At 42.0% G+C, this 18,598-nt stretch overlaps 1 protein-coding gene and 1 pseudogene across 2 annotated transcripts; one reads left to right on the top strand and one right to left on the bottom strand.

Annotated features, from left to right (window-relative positions):
- Positions 1–1,121: 1,121 nt before the first annotated feature.
- Positions 1,122–3,293, bottom strand: LOC142440543 (podocan-like protein 1; annotated as a pseudogene).
- A 1,238-nt stretch (positions 3,294–4,531) lies between these two features.
- On the top strand, positions 4,532–18,437 carry RWDD2B (RWD domain containing 2B). Of its 2 annotated transcripts, XM_075542386.1 has the most exons (8): positions 4,533–4,693; positions 6,428–6,606; positions 6,702–6,795; positions 7,267–7,385; positions 10,307–10,523; positions 10,612–10,679; positions 10,806–11,168; positions 13,867–18,436. In XM_075542386.1, the coding sequence occupies exons 4-8, from the start codon at positions 7,378–7,380 to the stop codon at positions 14,099–14,101; spliced, it is 891 nt and encodes a 296-aa protein (XP_075398501.1). In that variant the 5' UTR covers positions 4,533–4,693; positions 6,428–6,606; positions 6,702–6,795; positions 7,267–7,377; the 3' UTR covers positions 14,102–18,436. The 2 variants fall into 2 exon arrangements, with proteins under 2 accessions (XP_075398502.1, XP_075398501.1); XM_075542387.1 differs by lacking the exon at positions 7,267–7,385 and having other exon boundaries at positions 4,532–4,693; positions 13,867–18,437.
- Positions 18,438–18,598: the final 161 nt, after the last annotated feature.

Raw genomic sequence — 18,598 nt, forward strand, 5'->3', positions numbered from 1 at the left:
CTCCCCAACCTTCTCCCTACCCTCGTGGTATGTGGTATAGCTACTCCCATTTCTGTTCCTGAGGGTTTATCTTTGTTGGGAGCCCTTATCTGGACCAGTGTACCTACTATGGCCTAGCCAGAACTGAAACATGGGGGGGCGGGGTCAGATGCTTGCTTACAGACATCCTCCCTGAGGGCAGTTAGTCACTGGACTACAGGGTAGGCCTAGCTCCCTGCTGTGGGGGACAATAAACTATTTCTCCCTGAGGCCTGTGACCAAGTGTTCACATCCTACCAATAATGGTCTCTATCAGTTGAGCCAGGGAACAGGCCAAACTGGCTCTGTGACATCCAAAGTTAAGTTACCATCCTAAATCTAGGATCCACCCATCTTGTCACATGTATGCCCCCATCCCTTCTCTTCCTATTGCATGTATGTACCTAGACCACCCCTTCTCATTACTGTATTACCGATAGCACAACCCTTTACTGTGTTGTATGTCCTCACCTGTAATTAGGGGGCTTGTATGTCCCCAGAAAATATAAAAAGCCTGGGCTAGCATTAAAGAGCTCTCTCTTCCTCCTCGTGGACCACCAAGTGGGGCTGAGGTGAGCATGCTACTATGAAATGTGTCTGACTCCATTTATTTCAATACTTCACTTCTATCTCTCATACTCTCTATAACTTTACTATGATGTTTACTTATTATCGCTGTACAATTGCGCCTACCGGACCTGTAATGATGTGTTAGGGGCTGGCTTCCCCTGACAGAAACGCAGGACTGGGGGGCGGCAGTCTACTTTGAACAGTGGGTGGGACCAGTTCTTGGCATGATATGGACCCTGAATCCTTAGGAATTGGATGATGAAAGAAATCCCCCTAGCAACAATCTGAGGTGGAAGGTGACTGAGTGGACAGTTCTCAATGCTCATGATGGAAAGTGTGCTGCAGAGAGCCAGCTCAAAGGGAAGGCTATGCAGGTTAGGGTTACCATTCAAATGCATTCTAGGTTCTCCTGTGTACCACTATTCCCAGGCAGATGAGTAAGTAGATTTTCTCGAGGCCCAGATGCCTACGTTTGGTAAAGTGACCAAAGCCCCTAGGAAGAGTAGTCAACTGGTTGTGTGTCAAGACTAATTTCTATAAATCCTTAAGATAAGCAATTTCATTGGGCAAGGATTCCAATTTGTTCTCCTCTAGATCCAACTTCCTTAACTTCCTGTGGCTTACAAGACCATTGGGGAGCTTCTGCAGAAGATCGTTAGATAATATTAGATAATATTCTCAAGAGAAATGAGATCAGATACATGCTCAGGTGGCTGAGGTGTTTACATAATCTGGTGTCAATTTGGGATTTAGGATTAAGAGTGGAGGGGTGTCAATCAGGTGATAGCTAATGAGGTTTCTGTGTGGGCATGGCCTTCTCCTGAGAATTCTGGGAAGTCCTGATTTTTCTCCTTGGAGGCAAAAGACACTTTCTCTATTCACTCCCTGGGAGACATTGCAGCTGACAAGACACAGGGAACTATGCTGGTGCCCTGAGCTGGAGAAACCCCTTGGACCCATCCTCATGCGACCAGACCTCTGAAGCTGGAGAAGCCACGTAGAGTCCCCGGCCATCACTGAGATGCTTACAATGCCACTGGATCCAAAGACTTCCTACCCACTGGCCTGCGATAATCCTGCATTTGGTATCACGACACATTGCATGTGCTTCATGAGTCTGAAGAGGAATTTATAGACTGGTATTGGACATATGAGCTAATATCGGACTTATGAACTTGATCTGGACTGGGCTGAGATGTTTTCTGGATATTCAATTGCTCTTGTATATAAAATCCCTTTTTTCTTTTTTTTACAACTCTCACCAAACTACATTTACATAATGTTGGATGTATCAGTTAAAATATAAGACACAATAATGTAAACATTGATGTGCATTAGCTAAGTAATTCAGATAGCTGAACTTTTCTATTTCAGTAAAATTCTGTCTTATACACATATTTGTGTTTATGAATTTGTTTCTCTAGTCTACCCGGACTAACACAGTGGCTAAATTCAATTCTACCATGCTGGTACAGGTTCCAAAATCCAAGGGAAGAGATCTTAATTGATTGTCCTTCATATGCAGCTTGCTTAATGCTTTTGCTCTAGAGAAAATTCCAAATGGGATTTTATAGATGCGATTGTGTTCCGTGTTGAGAGAAGAAATGGTGGAAATTGAGAGGGCCATCCGTTGGATACAACTGAAAGCAATTTCTGGCTAGGATCAAACTCTTCAGTTTCACAAAACTGATAAGAGCGTCTCTCGTAGGGTAGAAATGTTATTGTTCTCTGAACTTAACTCCTCAAAGGGACGACATTTTGCCCATGATCTGGGTATTGCTGACAGACCTTGACAACTCAGACTGGACAAGTTTTCTCTAGTATCTGGGAAGGGTAGCAGTTCTTTGTGCGGCAAATCACGTTGTTAATCTGCGTGCAGTTTCCAATTTCCTTTGGAAGGTGCTCGAGATGATTGTGAGCCATATCCAGCATAATGAGGTGTTCATCATTCACCAGTTTCAGCAGGTAGTTCTTTAACTTTCTTCTTGAATGCAAACCATAGTGAGTTTTAACAGGCCTTTGAGGCCTTTTCCCACAACAGTTATACAAGTAAAGCGCAGGAAACTGTGGTGAGAGAATCTAGCCTGTGCCGAATCTAGCCGAAGGAATTTCTCTCAGTTTGTTATGCCCTAAATCCAGCATTCGCAGCTTCAAGTTATCAAGAAATTCAGGCAAACTCGTAAGTGAATTTTCACTTAGAGCCAGTGGTCACAGAATGACTAGACAGCCCATCTCTTCAGGGAGACACTGCAATGTGTTACTGTGTGAATCAAGTTCTGCTAATTGAGTCAGCCCTTTGATTGCTAATAGCAATATGGGTGATGGTACTATGTGGATAAGTCCAAAGGCATTGAGTTCTCTTCCTGGCATGTGTTGAGCTCGGATCACCTCTGCATTGCTGGACTGGGCCATTTGATGGGATTGTCCTCCGAAAAAGCCGCCCCTGGTCGGGCAGCAGTGGAGTCCTTCTTTCCGCCTTCGGCATCTCTGCCTTTGGTCTCAGCCCTCTTTTCTCTTCCTGGCACTTTGGGACATTTCTCGTTAGTCTTTTTCTTTTCCTAAACCACTCATGGTGACTCAGGCTTCAGCCAGAACGACAGGACATCCTTTTACTGGATTTGCCAGTGGTAGTATTGAAATTCAACGTTGAAGACACAAAGACCTACAAAATCAAAGAGGCGTTGGCCTGAAGCACTGAGCTGCATGGAGTAGCAACCACCGGTTACATGTGGGCTCTGAGGGCTCTACGCCCATTTCTGAGAACTGGCAAAATGGCACTTACCAGTCAGTCATCTGCCAGGAGCCCGGCTCTGCCAATCTCCTCCTCCTCCACCTCTTCTTGTTCTCACAAGAGAATGCTGTTGTCTAGATGATGTTTCTGAGCCGCAACACTGTCCTCTTTTGGACCAGGTAATTCTTTGTCCAGTGCATTGCAGAATTGCTCAGAAGCCCTGAATCTTACTTTCTAGATGTCAGTAGCACCCCTACAGCTGTGACAACCTAAAGTCCCCAGCCGCCGTCAAACGTCCCCTGGCAAATTGTCCTCTTCTCCCTGGAGAATTACTACTATACTACAAATTTATGGTAAAATTCTACTAACTTTGCTCTGTGCTTGAAACTTTACTTCATAATAAGTTGGAGAAATTATTTAATGATATTAGAAAATGCTCACAAAATACCATGTACTAAAAACCAAACCCAAGCCCAAAAAAGCTGAAGACCTTTATGCTATGGTACAATTTTTATAAAGAAAAAATTGATGTTATCTGTACCGCATGATATGTTTAAGAATGATTATATTTCTAAACCCTACATGTAACGTTGTAAGGAATGTATTGCATAGATTCGAATTGAGAAGGAAACATTACTAATTACTATGTGTTGGCATCTATTTCCTTTTATTATCCTGGGTAAACTTCTGTGCACCCCATCATGGTTCCTGGACAAGACAGGCTAAGACCATGATAACCCACCCCGCCCCGACCGCCCCATCTATTAGTTCCTAATGTGTTGCTACTTAGTGTGTTTGAAAATCTACCAGCAAAAAGTGGGAGGCTATTACAAACTCCGAATCCAAAGCCCCACCTTGTCCTCCCCAACTGGATATGCACTTTCATAAAACTCAACCCCAAACCTTATACAATATAGATTTTCCCAGGCTGTAATCTTTATGGAAGCACACAGCATCTTTCTCCAGTGGGGGTTGAGTTGCTGACCTTGAGGGTGAAAAATGTTACTTAAAAATGGAATCTTCCAGAAAAAAGGCGATTGCCTTTCTCCCTCCTCGGGGCAACAGCTGGGAAACACGGTCAGGGCGAAATGGAGAGGAGTGAGGATGGACGCAGCGTAAACGCACTAGGTGGCGTGCGTCTCGGCAGGCAGGGTGGCCAGGTCGCCGCCCCCTACAATTCCTGGCCACTCTGGGCGCCCGGTCGGTGACCAAACGCGCAGGCGCAAGCACTGCGCAGACCCGCGTCGTTTCCGAGAGGCTGCTCCCGAGCAAGTTTGCGGGCTTCCGGCCGCTGTGTTGGAATTCTGAGATTTCTCCTGGAGAGCCCTTCTTGCAAGCCGGCAATCCGGAGAGACAGCGCCGAGACTGCCGTAGGTGTGTGCTTCCTCCCGCTGGGCCTGAGTGGAACGGCGTCCCGTCCCGCGCGGCCCACTCGCTCCCCCGGGGGAACTTGCGACCCCTCGGGCCAGACCCCCTCGCGCGCGGCCGCTCCATTGCTGCCCCGCGCACAGCTGGAGCCGTTGCTGGGGGCTAGGGGAAACCCCGCTGGAGAGTGTGGTCGCTACAGACTCAGCGACCATGTGAAACAGTGCAAGAAACACCGCCAGGTTCTGCGTCCCTTCTCACAATTGTTTATGTTTGAGCCCATTGTTGCAGCTGCCGTGGCAATCCATCTTGTCGATCCATCTTGTCGATCCATCTTGTCGATCCATCTTGTCGATCCATCTTGTCGATCCATCTTGTCGATCCATCTTGTCGATCCATCTTGTCGATCCATCTTGTCGATCCATCTTGTCGATCCATCTTGTCGATCCATCTTGTCGAGGGTCTTGATCTTTTTCTCCTTCCGTCTCCCAAGCAGGAGGTCCGTTCCCAGGAATCGGGCTCTCCTGACGTGTCCAAAGTATGTGAGACGAAGTCTTGCCGTCCTTGCCTCTCAGGAGCATTCTGGCAGTACTTCTTCCTAGAAGAGTTCTTTTTTGGTCAGTCCATGGCACTTTTGGGTCCCAATAAATGCAGATTCTTCTTCAGTCTTCCTTATTCACTGCCAACTTTCACATGCATATGAGGCAACTGAAAATACCAGGGGTTATGTGCTTGGGCCAGACGATTCTTAGTCCTCAAAGTAACTTCCTTGCTTTACATCATATGAAGGAGGTTATGCAGCCAGATTTGCCCTGTGCAGTGCATCATTTGATCATGATTACTTCCACGAACATTGATGATGGATCCAAGCAAAACAAAATCCTTGACTTCAATCTTTTCTCCATTTATCATAATGTTGCCGATTGGCCTAGATGTGAGATTGCTGTTTTCTTCACATTGAGTTGTACTCCATTGTTAGGCTGCAATCCTGGATCTTCATCAGCGAGTGCTCCGGCAAGCAAGCTTGTATTATCTGATTATCCAAGGTTGTTATAAGCCGACCGCCAATCCTGCTGCCACACTCTTTTTCATATAAGCCAGCTTCTCTGATGATTTGCTCAGCACACAGATTGAGGAAACATACAACCCTGATGCACACCTTTCCTGTTCTTAAACCAGGCAGTATTCTTTTGTTCTGTTTGCACACCTGCCTTTTGTTCCATGTACAAATTTCGCATAGAATCTTTAATATTGCAATTGAGACTTGAAGTTTTTCTTTAGTTCTTTCAGATTAAGATATGCTGAACATGTTCTTAAGTTTTATTATTTAACTCAAGGCATTTGCATATTTCATTACAATATTTTACTGTGTCTTCTCAGGTTGCTCTTTAAAATTTTCTGTTCAGCTTTTTAAAAAAAATCATTTTATTGGGGGCTCATACAACTCTTACCATAATCCATACATACATCAATTGTATAAAGCACATTTGTACATTCCTTACCCTCATCATTCTCAAAACATTTGCTCTCCACGTAAGCCCCTGGCATCAGCTCCTCATTTCCCCTCCCTCCCGGCACCCCCCCCCCCATGAGCCCTTGATAATTCATAAATTATTTTTGTGTGTATTCAGCTCTTTTATTTCACCATTTCTTCCATGTACTTTAGCTACTTTCTGATGAAAAACAAGTTTCAGAACCTCTTCTTTAAAATTAAAACAAAGTCATTGTTATATATCTTGTCAGATTTCCATTACTGATCTTCAAATTAAATAGACCGTTCTGTGAAGCCATGAAATATGAAGCGCTACATAAGTAGTTGTTCCATAATATCTGCCAAAATGAGGAAGAATACAATGAAGACACCACTGAGCAAATAACTGAAATAACAGTGTTTGCTTTCAGAGTAAATTCTCTTTGAGAAGGTAAGCCATGTTTTCCTTTGCAGTGGAGGGATTGAGCTCAATTTTTATTCATCAAATGTTAAACTAGTCTTTATATTTTTCTGCTGATTATAAAGGAGCCAAATGCTGACCATAAAACTTCAAGCAATCTCTAACTGTATGAATTAGAAAATCCTTCCCTTCTTGCATTTACACACATTTAGGCAACAGGTGAGTTCTCCTTATTTTTTCATGGATGTACCATCATATAGGAATGAATAATAAAAAAGAATAAGATCTTATTAAGAATGAATAATAAATGACAAGATAACAATCTGGATTATCAAGGGCTCATGAGGGAGGGGGGAGCGGGGAAGAAGGGGAAAAAAAAAGAGGACCTGATGCGGTGGGCTTAAGTGGAGAGCAAATGCTTTGAGAGTGATTAGGGCAAAGAATGTACGGATGTGCTTTATACAACTGATGTATGTATATGTGTGAATTGTGATAAGAGTTGTATGAGCCCCTAATAAAATGCAAAAAAAAGAAAAGAAAAAAAAAGAAAATGATTAGGGCAAAGAATGTACAGATGTGCTTTATACAATTCATGTATGTATATGTATGGATTGTGATAAGAGTTGTATGAGCCCCTAATAAAATGTTTTTTAAAAAAAGAATGAATAATAAAATTGCCTTATTTTTCAGGTAACAGATATCAATGCTAATGTGCTTATTTTAATAACCTTATAAAATTTCACTGATTAAGACCACATATATTGCAAAAGCCTCTTTAAAGTGCTCAAAAGCAAAGATTTCATGTTAAGGTAAGGTGTGTCTGAGTCAACATGATTTTTTTTCAGCTGTCTCATAGACATGTGAACACTGAACAATGAATAAAGAAAAATGAAGAATTGATATCTTTGCATTATGGCAAATAATACTTAATTTATGGCAGACTGCCATAATAGCAAACAAATCTGTCTTGGAGAAGATAATGGACATCCAGGATGATCCTTAGAAGGGAGATGCCAAGACTTCGTCTTGCTTACTTTGGGCACATCATCAGGAGGGGCCTGTCTCTAGAAAAGGAAATCATGCTTGATAGAGGCCAATGAAAGAGAGAAACCCCTCAGTGAAATAAACTAACACAGTGGCTACACAAGTGAACTCAAACATAGTTAGTAATTGTGAGGGTGGCACAGGGCTGGGCAGTGCTTCATTCCGTTGTCCATGGGGGCACAAGAGTCAGTAAGAGTAGGAAGCAAGCAGAGAGGGATCTCAGTGCCATCTTTTCCCTCTTCTCACTTCTCCCGAGAATGGAGTTGAGTCCCCTGCGCCCCCTTTTCTATTTTTTGGGTTTTGTTTGGTCTTCTTTAACTGTGCACATTGCTCCACAGGATTGTTCAGCTGTGGGGCTGAGCCCCACAACTTCTGGTTTACTAAAAAGATAGGAAGGAAAGGACAGACTGTGACACTTGCTCTTGAAGTTGAATACTAAAGTGAGAGGAAAGTATCATGAATTTCACCAGTATTTCAAATAGTGGCTCCAGAAGACAAAGTGTTAAAATGACATGTGCTAAGACCTGGAGTTAAAAATTCAAAAGGAAAGAACACACTTGGCATTTCTCAAGCTGAGAGAGCTGAAGGAAAAATTCAAACTTGGAAATGGAATATTAAAGGCCCCGATGAGCAAAGCAGTTGAGTTCTACAGTGGCTGCAACAATGGGCTCAAACAGCAACTAATAATCAAGAGCTTAACCACTCAAACTATTCAGGGATGTACAGAACCTATAGGAAGAAGGGGGAAATATCTAGATTAATTGAGAATGGATTAAAAAAATGATTTTATTAGGGGCTCATTCTATTCTTATCACTATCCATACATACATCATTTGTATAAAGCACATTTGTACATTCATTGCCCTCATCATTCTCAAAACATTTGCTCTCCACTTAAGCCCCTGGCTTCAGCTCCTTATTTTTCCCCCTCCTCGAGAATGGGTTTTTTTAAAAAAGGGATACATATACATAATTAATCCATGCAATTCAGCAAAGGGAGTGAAACACTGATACATAAAGGGAGTGAAACACTGATACATAAGTACCATGAAAGAACTTCAAATTGTTTTATAAGTATTAGAGGCCAGATGCAAATGATTAGACATGGCATTCTGTTTATATGAACTAGAAAAAACCAAAAATGTCTAGTTTTAAAAAAATAGTAAATTAATGGTTGTCTAGGGTGAGGGGTTGGGGACAGGGAGCAACTGCAGGAAGTCATAGGGCTTCTTCTGAGGGTGATGGAAATATCTAAAATTAGGTTATAGTGATGATTGCAAAACAAAGTCCACGTTAGGACAGCCCCATGTGTTACAGAGTGGAACGCCTCTCTCTCGGGGTTTCTTGGCTCCTGGGGGGGAGCAGATGAGCAGATATCCACCACCAATTCTGATGTTAGCAGTCAGTGCAAACCATGTGCGCCCGACAGGCACTGTGCTAGTGGCGGCACAGCTCTCCAGGTACACTATAGGTCACTGAATCGGACACTTTCAAGTGAATCCATTTTACGGTATATAAATTGTATTTCAATAAACCTATTTAATGAAGAGACACTTATATTCTATCCCTTTACACCACATTAATCTTTAGTTTTGATGCAACTCCCCAATTATTTTTCTGGAACTTGACTGGAAAATGATTCTAATCTTTACATGGAAAATTGAGCTTGTGAGAATAACCTGACTGAGCAAACTTCTGGAAGAGGACTGTCTGTAGAGAAAATGGAGTATAAGCGATTTACCAGCCCATCACCAAGCTCTAGTGACTTAGACAGCTGCGTATGGGAAAGTGGCATGACAGATCAATGAAACAGAATAGAAAATTCTGGGGGTGCATACAGGAATGTAACATATGTTGAAAGAGGTATTTTAAATGGATTATAAATATATATAGGTGTGAATGGTGAGCCAACTTAAAAAAAAGCAAATTGCACATGGATCAAATATTTGCATGTAAAAATTGAAAACATAAATGTTCCATGCATGATTTCAAAAAGCAATATTGCTATAGGCAGATCTTTTCTAAGAATGAAAACCCAAAGCCCATAAAAGAAAAAAAAAAGTAAACTCAAACTCACTGCCATCGAGTCAGTTCCGACACATAGTGACCCCAAAAGACAGGGTAGAACTGCCCCTGGGGGGTTCTGAGTGTGTAACTCTTTACAGGGGGTAGAAAGCTTCATCTTCCTTCCACAGAAGGACTGGTGGTTTGAACTGCCAGCCTTGCAGCTTGTAGCCCAACTCATAAAAGACTCTATGTCAGGGAGGGGGGAGCGGGGAGGGAGGGGAAAAAAAAGAGGACCTGATGCAAAGGGCTTAAGTGGAGAGCAAATGCTTTGAGAATGATTGGGGTGGGGAATGTATGGATGAGCTTTATACAATTGATGTATGTATATGTATGGATTGTGATAAGAGTTGTATGAGTCCCTAATAAAATGTAAAAAAAGAAAAGGGAAGAAAAAAAAAGAAAGAAAAGAAAATGATTAGGGCAAAGAATGTACAGATGTGCTTTATACAATTGATGTATGTATATGTATGGACTGTGATAAGAGTTGTATGAGCCCCTAATAAAACGTTAAAAAAAAAAGACTCTATGTCAGCACTTTTAATCAGCATCTCTTGCATTCTCTCAGGATTGTATATATAAGTTGTCTCTTGTATTTTTTCCTCCTTAAACACTTTTTCAGGTATCCCAAAATGAGCTCGATTGAGCAGGCAGAGGCCCAGCTCTCCGAGTTAGAGCTGCTGGCCAGTATGTTCCCCAGCGAGGAGGAGTTCATGGTGAATGACCAGCTGGCTTTAGCGGAACTGAAAGACTGTATTGCAAAGAAGACCATGCAAGGGCGGTCCTCGAAAGTTTACTTTACTCTCAATCTCAACCTGGATGTCTCTGAGGAAGCAACGGTAATCCACTTTTGCTTCTTTTAGAACAGAAACATGTCCCTGCTTAAAACAGCACTAAGGGCGCTTTACTTTCTCTCTTTTTAACCAGGTAATGTTCTCACTGGCCTGCGTCCTTCCTTTCAAATACCCTGCCGTTCTACCTGAAATTACTGTCAGGTGTGTTACAGACACTCTCGCTGAGTTTCGATCTGAAAAATCAATCTGAGACTAAAAGCGATTCTTGTGTGGCTTTTTGCTCCAAGAAAATTGATTTAATTCTTTTCCCCATGTCTTTTCCATCAGGTCAACCTTCTTAAATAGATCCCAGCAGACTCAGCTGAATACAGATCTGAATGCATACTTGCAAAAAAACTACTGCGGAGATGTGTGTATATTGAATGCCACAGAGTGGGTCAGAGAACATGCCTCTGGGTATATCAGCCGAGATGCCACATCTTCTGCCACCACAGGAAGTACAGCCCAGTCACTCGATCCTATTCTCACACGGCTCTGGATCTACAGCCATCACATCTACAACAAATACAAAAGGAAGGATATTCTAGAATGGGCCAAGGAACTTTCTCTGTCTGGGTTTAGCATGCCAGGGAAGCCTGGTGTGGTTTGTGTGGAAGGCCCACAAAGTGCCTGTGAAGAATTCTGGTCAAGGTTTGCATGCATATCTTTTATATACTGAGTCATTACTTTCAGTACTAAACAAGACAGTAGAAATATGAACCAGGTACATCCAGAGGGTTGCATTTTCATGGGGATTCAGTCTCAAAGTTAGTGGATAAAGTAGACATCTTAGATAGTATTCTTGCCTACAGTTGACATGGTATACATAGGAGACTCTCCATAAATGTACAGAATAAATTGAGCCTTAGAATAATAATGCTATCTATATTCCTATGTTTTCATGGGTCTGATCCGTCCTTTATCTTAGAAATGCTGTCAGCTGTGTAATTGTAAAATAGGGGCCTTTCTACAGACAATAGAATTTCTAGTAGTCTTCCTGTTTCCTTACTGATTAACAACCCTAAATGAATTTTTTTTAACAATTTATTGGGGCTCATACAATTCTTAACACAGTTCATACATATACATACATCAATTGTATAAAGCACATCTGTACATTCTTTGCCCTAATCATTTTCTTTTCTTTCTTTCTTTTTTTTTCTTCCCTTTTCTTTTTTTACATTTTATTAGGGACTCATACAACTCTTATCACAATCCATACATATACATACATCAATTGTATAAAAGCACATCCATACATTCCCTGCCCCAATCATTCTCAAAGCATTTGCTCTCCACTTAAGCCCCTTGCATCAGATCCTTTTTTTTTTTTTCCCCTCCCTCCCCTTTCCCCCCTCCCTCATGTGCCCTTGGTAGTTTATACATCATTATTTTGTCCTATCTTTCCCTATCCGGAGTCTCCCTTCCCCCTCTTCTCTGCTGTCCCTCTCCCAGGGAAGAGGTCACATGTGGAACCTTGTAATCAGTTCCCCCTTTCCAACCCAATCACCCTCCACTCTCCCAGCATCGTCCCTCACACCCTTGGTCCTGAAGGTATCATCCACCCTGGATTCCCTGTACCTCCAGCCCTCATGTGTACCAGTGTACAGCCTCTGTCCTATCCAGGCCTGCAAGGTAGAATTCGGATCATGGTAGTTGGGGGGAGGAAGCATCCAGGATCTGAGGGAAAGCTGTGTTCTTCATCGGTACTACCTCGCACCCTAATTAACCCATCTCTTCTCCTAAACCCCTCTATGAGGGGATCTCCATTGGCCGACACTTGGGCCTTGGGTCTCCACTCTGCACTTCCCCCTTCATTTAATATGGTATATATATACATATACACACATATACACATATATACACACACTTATATCTTTTTTTTTTGTTGCATGATGCCTTATACCTGGTCCCTTGGCACCTCGTGATCGCACTGGCCGGTGTGCTTCTTCCATGTGGGCTTTTTTGCTTCTGAGCTAGATGGCCGCTTGTTCACTTTCAAGCCTTTAAGACCCCAGACACTATCTCTTTTGATAGCCAGGCACCATCAGCTTTCTTCACCACATTTGCTTATGCACCCATTTGTCTTCAGCGATCCTATCATGGAGGTGTGCAGTCAATGATATGATTTTTTGTTCTTTGATGCCTGGTAACTGATCCCTTTGGGACCACTCGATCACACAGGCTGGTGTGTTCTTCCATGTGGACTTTGTTGCTTCTGAGCTAGATGGCCACTTGTTTATCTTCAAGCCTTTAAGACCCCAGTCACTATCTCTTTTGATAGCCGGGCACCATCAGCTTTCTTCGCCACATTTACTTGTTCACCCACTTTGGCTCCAGCCGTTGTTCGGGAGAGTGAGCATCATAGAGTTCCAATTTAATAAAAGAAGGTATTCATGCATTGAGGGAGTGTTTGAGTAGAGGCCCAAGGTCCTTCTGCCACCTTAATACTTAACCTATAAATATAGACACATAGATCTATTTCCCCATCTTCCTATATATATTTGCATGTACATGTCTTTGTCTAGACCTCCATGAATGCCCTTTGACTCCTAGCTCTTTCCTCCATCTCCCTTGACTTTCCTCCTGCCCTACTACCATGCTTCGTGGCCACCTGGGCTAGAGTATACCTCTTCTCTAAGCAACCTTACCCTTGATCATTTCCCACCAGGCCTGCCACTCCCCCCTCTCTACCATTTGGGGTCCCATGTTTTTCCCTTGTCCCTGTGTTTGTTAACACCACTTCCTTACCTCCCCTACCCCCCCCCCCCCAATCCCAAGTCCCCCGGAACTGTCGGTCCCGTTGTTTTTCCTCCAGATAGTTCATCCAGCCTGTCCTATTCAGACAGACCTGTGGAGACACTAACATGCACAAAAACAAGACAGAGGAAAACAAAGCAACAGTATACAACCAGACAACAAAACAACAAAAAGAAACCACTGACAAAGAACAGAACAAAACAGTTCACAAGAGAAAAGCTTGTAGTGAATTCAGGGATCGTTTGCTGGCCCTTAGGAGCATTTTCCAGTCCAGTCTGTTGGGGCACCACGCCCTGGCCCCAAAGTCCACTTTCAGCATTCCCTGGGGACCTTGTCACTCCATTCCCTTGCTGTTCTGCTGCACTCCCCCAGTGCTTTGCCTCGGTGTGGTGGGATCAGTTCAGGTGCAATTCCCACACTGTGTCTCCGGTGCAGTCCCCTGTATCGCCCTTAGTCACTGAGGGGCATCATTTCTCCCCTAAATGAATTTTTCTGAGAAGTCATGTCAATAGTTTCAGAACCAACAGTTTCTGCATTTCAAAGGTGGGGGTACAAGTCAGTAAGTTTTCCTTGGATCATGTCTTTTCAGACTCAAAAAATTAAACTGGAAACGCATTCTCATTCGCCATCGGGAAGACATTCCTTTTGATGGCACAAGTGACGAACTGGAAAGACAAAAAAAGTTCCCAAGTTTCGAAGAAAAAGTGTTCACTACTCATGGAGCCAGAGGCAATCACATGGACTTTGGCCAGCTGTATCAGTTTTTAAATGCCAGAGGATGTGGAGATGTTTTCCAGATGTTCTTTGGCGTGGAAGGACAATAACTGATAATGTTTTGTCACTGATCATCTTTTGATTTTCTCATTCTTTCTCAAAAGGTTAATCCTTTTATTTAGTCCCATCCTAGAGAGTTCTGGAGAAGAAAGTTTAAAAGCTAGAACAAAGAAGATCTGAAATATATCTGCTAGATAAAATGTGTGATAGTTACCATCTCTCGTGTAACATGTGTGATACGAGAAAGCCTAATAATGATGAGAAATAGAAATGAGTTTCAAATTATAATCCTGCAAGTGTTGAAGAAATGTCTTGACATATAAAGTCTCTGTTTTAAAAGAGAAATAACCGTCTCGGAGGACGGTATGGATGGTTTAACTCATCCCCTGACCCTACTCACAACCCCTATTTTCTTTCACCTCATCGCCAATAGAGAGTCAGGAAAAGTTCAAGACTCACTCTCCAGCCTCTGTGACCATACAGGCGACCTCACACACAGTTTTGGCTAGGGGACTTCTGGGAAAGCTTTTGCTTCCCTGGGTAACAGTGACCAGGGCAGCAAGGCCACCGCTTCCTCTCTTTCTGCTATAAACACCAACGTGATGGCTGGAGCTACAGTCTTTATTTTAGCACTCGGGAAGGCTGCTGAGATGCCAGTTCCTGAACTGCTGAACTTCTGATCCAATAGTGTAGCTTTGGCCCAGCTCCAGATATCTTAGCATAAAACAAATTTTGTTTAAATGGCTGTGCTCATTAAAATTAAACAAAAAATTCTCACGATCATCAAGTCAGGTCTTGCTGTCCAAATTGAAAGGCAGAATTAAAAAAAATTATTTTATTGAGATCTTATCACAATCCATACATATATCCATTGTTTCAAGACTATTTGTGCACGTGTATCTTCAAGCCTATAAGACCCCAGATGCTGTATCTTTTGATAGCTGAGCACCATCAGCATTCTTCACATTGCTATGCACCCATTTTGTCTTCAGCATTTGTGTTGGGAAGGTGAGCATCACAGAATGCCAGGTTAATAGAACAAAGTGGTATTGTGTTGAGGGAGCACTTGAGTAGAGGACCAATGTTCACCTGTCTAAAATTTTTAAGTTTCTTTTAAAAACTCTTCTGCCAGGGCCCAATTTTATGTTTGTTAATTTGTCTCCTCCCAGCAATTTAGTCTCACCTCCTGCATGCAGATTCACAAAGAGAATTCTAGCGAGTGACATTTAGTGAGGCAGTGTGTGAACTAAGACTTGAATTCGTACCTATTTTAGCTATAATGCTATTTACAGGCTCTAACTTCACAGAATATTATCAGTCCCTCTCCTGTCTTCCTGCTGACCAAGGGGCCTTCCCTGGAGTCAGCTGTATAAATATTCTTAAGGAGCACCAAGCAATTCTGTAGCCAGATTAGAAATCCACCTTTGCCTTTTCTGTTTCCTGAGTAATAAATCTTTTGACAAAAACACTGAATTGTTTCTCTAGAAAAATAAAGATTAAAAGTTTATTTTAATTCAAAATGGAGTATTTTTTATTTAGGTCACCCAATTCAGACATTCCAGTATCTAGATTTTTCAAAGATTTACCTTTCCACAGCAGTGTTATCTAAGTGAGGCATCATTAACAACTTGAAAGGGATGAAATAATGAGTTTTAAGAGACTAGGCAGAATAAGGAAGCAGTAAGCCACTAACGGTCAAGGTAATTACTGCTGCTCTTTTCCCGGAGGCAGTATTTCTCTGATCAGTCGATACTGAATCCTGCTCAATTCTTGGCTGTCCTTTCCACAGACCATGTCCATCTTTGCTGCCCTGTCACTGTCCCTTTTTAGCCCTTGACTGCTGTGTTCTTTTCATTTCTCCTCTAGCCGGTCCAAGCTTTGGGCTCAAGGCACTCATGAAACTTTTCTGATGTGAAACCCTCTTCTTGCAGCATTTTTGATAGGTGAGACCCAAATTATCAATGAATTCCATATTATTTAATTGTATTTCCTAATTCTTTTGTCTTCAGCTGCTTCCCAACTGCAGGGAATACCTTGAGAATAAGCTATAATTTATGTAACCAATGCTGTCAGATATTTCATAGAAACAAATGATTAGGTCTATCTAGATAAGATAGGCGGGATAAAAAATCTAGAGGAGAAAACAATGGGACCAACAGTTCTGGGGGGACATGGGAGAGGTGGAGGTGGGGGAAAGGAATTGGTGCTAACAAACCCAGGGACAAGGGAACAACAAGCAATCCAAAATCAGTGGCGAGGAGGGTATAAGAGGCCTGGTAGGGCTTGATTCAGGGCAATGTAACGGGAATTAGTGAAACCCAAACGAACGCTGAGCATGATAGTGGGACAAGAGGAAAGTAAAAGGAAATAAGAGGAAAGAACTAGGAGGCAAAAGGCATGTATAGAGGTCTAAATACAGGCATGTACATATGTAAATATATTTATATATGATGATGAGGAAATAGATCTATGTGCATATATGTATAGGTTTAGTATTAAGGTAGCAGATGGACATTGAGCCTCCATTCGAGTACTCCCTCAGTGCATGAACACTTTGTTCTATTAAACTGGCATTCCAGGATGCTCACATTCCCAACACAATCGCTAAAGACAAAGCAGGTATATAAGCGAGTGTGAAGAAAGCTGATGGTGTCCAGCTATAAAAAAATATAGCATCTGGGGTCTTAAAGGCTTGAAGATAAACAAGCGGCCATCTAGCTCAGAAGCAACAAAATCCACATGGAAGAATCACACCAGCATTTGTGATCATGAGGTATTGATCAGGTACCAGACATCAGAAGAACAAAAAATTATATCATTATTAATGAGGGTAAGAGTGGAGTGGGGACCTAAAGCCCATTTGTAGGCAACTGGACATACCCTTACAGAAGGGGATATCCTCTTACAGAAGGGTCGTGGGGAGATGAGCCAGTCAGGGTGCAGTGTAGCAATGATGAAACACAACTTTCCTCTAATTCTTTAATGCTTCATCCCCCCACTATTTTATCCCAATTCCACCTTACAAATCTGGCTAGACCAGAGGATGTACGCTGGTACAGATAGGAACTGGAAACACAGGGAATCCAGAACATATGGACCCTTCAGGACCAGTGGTGAGAGTGGTGACATCGGGAGGGCGGAGGGAAGGTGGGGTAGAAAGGGGGAACTGGGTACAAGGATCTACATATAACCCCCTCCCTTGGGGACAGAACAGAAAAGTAGGTGAAGGGAGACATCGGATAGTGTAAGACATGAAAAAATAATAATTTATAAATTATCAAGAGTTCATGAGGGAGGAGAGAGTGGGAAAACTAAGGAGCTGATATTAAGGGCTGAAGTAGAAGGCAAATGTTTTGAGAAAAATGATGGTAACAAATGTACTAATGTTCTTGACACATGGATGGATGCATGGATTGTGATAAGAGTTGTACGAGCCCCCAATAAAATGATTTAAAAAAGAACTCCATTACTTACTGATTTTATTTTTTATTTTAAAAATAATTTATAGGCATATAATCACCTATCATACAATTTAATAGTTCCATAATATTAAGAAGGGTTGTGTAATCATCACCACAATCAATTTCAGAACATTTTCTTCTACTTTTTGTTAGCTCCCTGTTTGCCCCAACCTTCCCCTTTATTTCCCTAGGTAATAATTAATCCTATTATTGTCACTATAGATTCACCTATCTGGAATTTCTCTAAAAAAGAAAACCATAGAAAACAAATAAACAACAATGACAAAGCTGAGAGAAACCTTAAATAAAAAGCGGAAAATAATAACAAATGAAACAACCTTAAAATGGGTCAAAGGGAGATCAATGATAATTGCTTCATTTTAACCTACGCATGTCCCAGTTGACTTTTTAAGGCTCTCTGACCACAAGGCTATGCACACCCCTGGACTAAGGTTGGAGGAATTCACTGGAGTCTTAATCCAGGTGCCAATTTATTCTGACAATTTATTCTGGGCTTCCACTTTCATCCATAGCCTTCTGCAAACTGGGTGTTAAGATTTTAAGCTCGGATACCATTCCTTCCTTTGGATTTTATTACCTACTACAATCTTTTGATTACAAAGGTTGGTGTGGTTCTTCCATGTGGATTTAGTTTGATAGCCTCACTTAGATGACTTTGATTTGCTTTAATTACACAATACATGAATATATTCCTCTTGTAAAAGTCTTACAGAGAAGGCTCCTTCCTTTTACTGTCCCTCCTGCCCACTATCTCTTTGTGCTCCCGATTTCCCCAAGATGTGATTGCAATGTTCAGCTTGGTATGTAATCTTGCCGATTTCACTTTCCTTGTAACTATATAATACACATCTACTCATATAAAATACCTAAGCGTTGTGAATTTTAAAAACATCAGAATCATACTGCGAATATTATTCTATTTTTTATTTAAGGATGTCTTTTTGTGTAGGTACAGATAAGCTTCACTCTTCTCAACTGCTGCCTAATAGCCTATTGAAAAGATACGATTTATGTAGCTGTTTCCAAATGGGCAAGCATTGGGTATTTTGGGCCCATCTTGCAGTT

This window comes from Tenrec ecaudatus, chromosome 2 (genome assembly GCF_050624435.1).
Source record: "Tenrec ecaudatus isolate mTenEca1 chromosome 2, mTenEca1.hap1, whole genome shotgun sequence".
NCBI lineage: Eukaryota > Metazoa > Chordata > Mammalia > Afrosoricida > Tenrecidae > Tenrec > Tenrec ecaudatus.

Coding starts and splice junctions, on each gene's coding strand:
- RWDD2B (XM_075542386.1), top strand. Junction 10,524..10,611: donor ATGTCTCTGAGGAAGCAACG/GTAATCCACTTT, acceptor CTTTTTAACCAG/GTAATGTTCTCACTGGCCTG. Junction 11,169..13,866: donor TGTGAAGAATTCTGGTCAAG/GTTTGCATGCAT, acceptor ATGTCTTTTCAG/ACTCAAAAAATTAAACTGGA.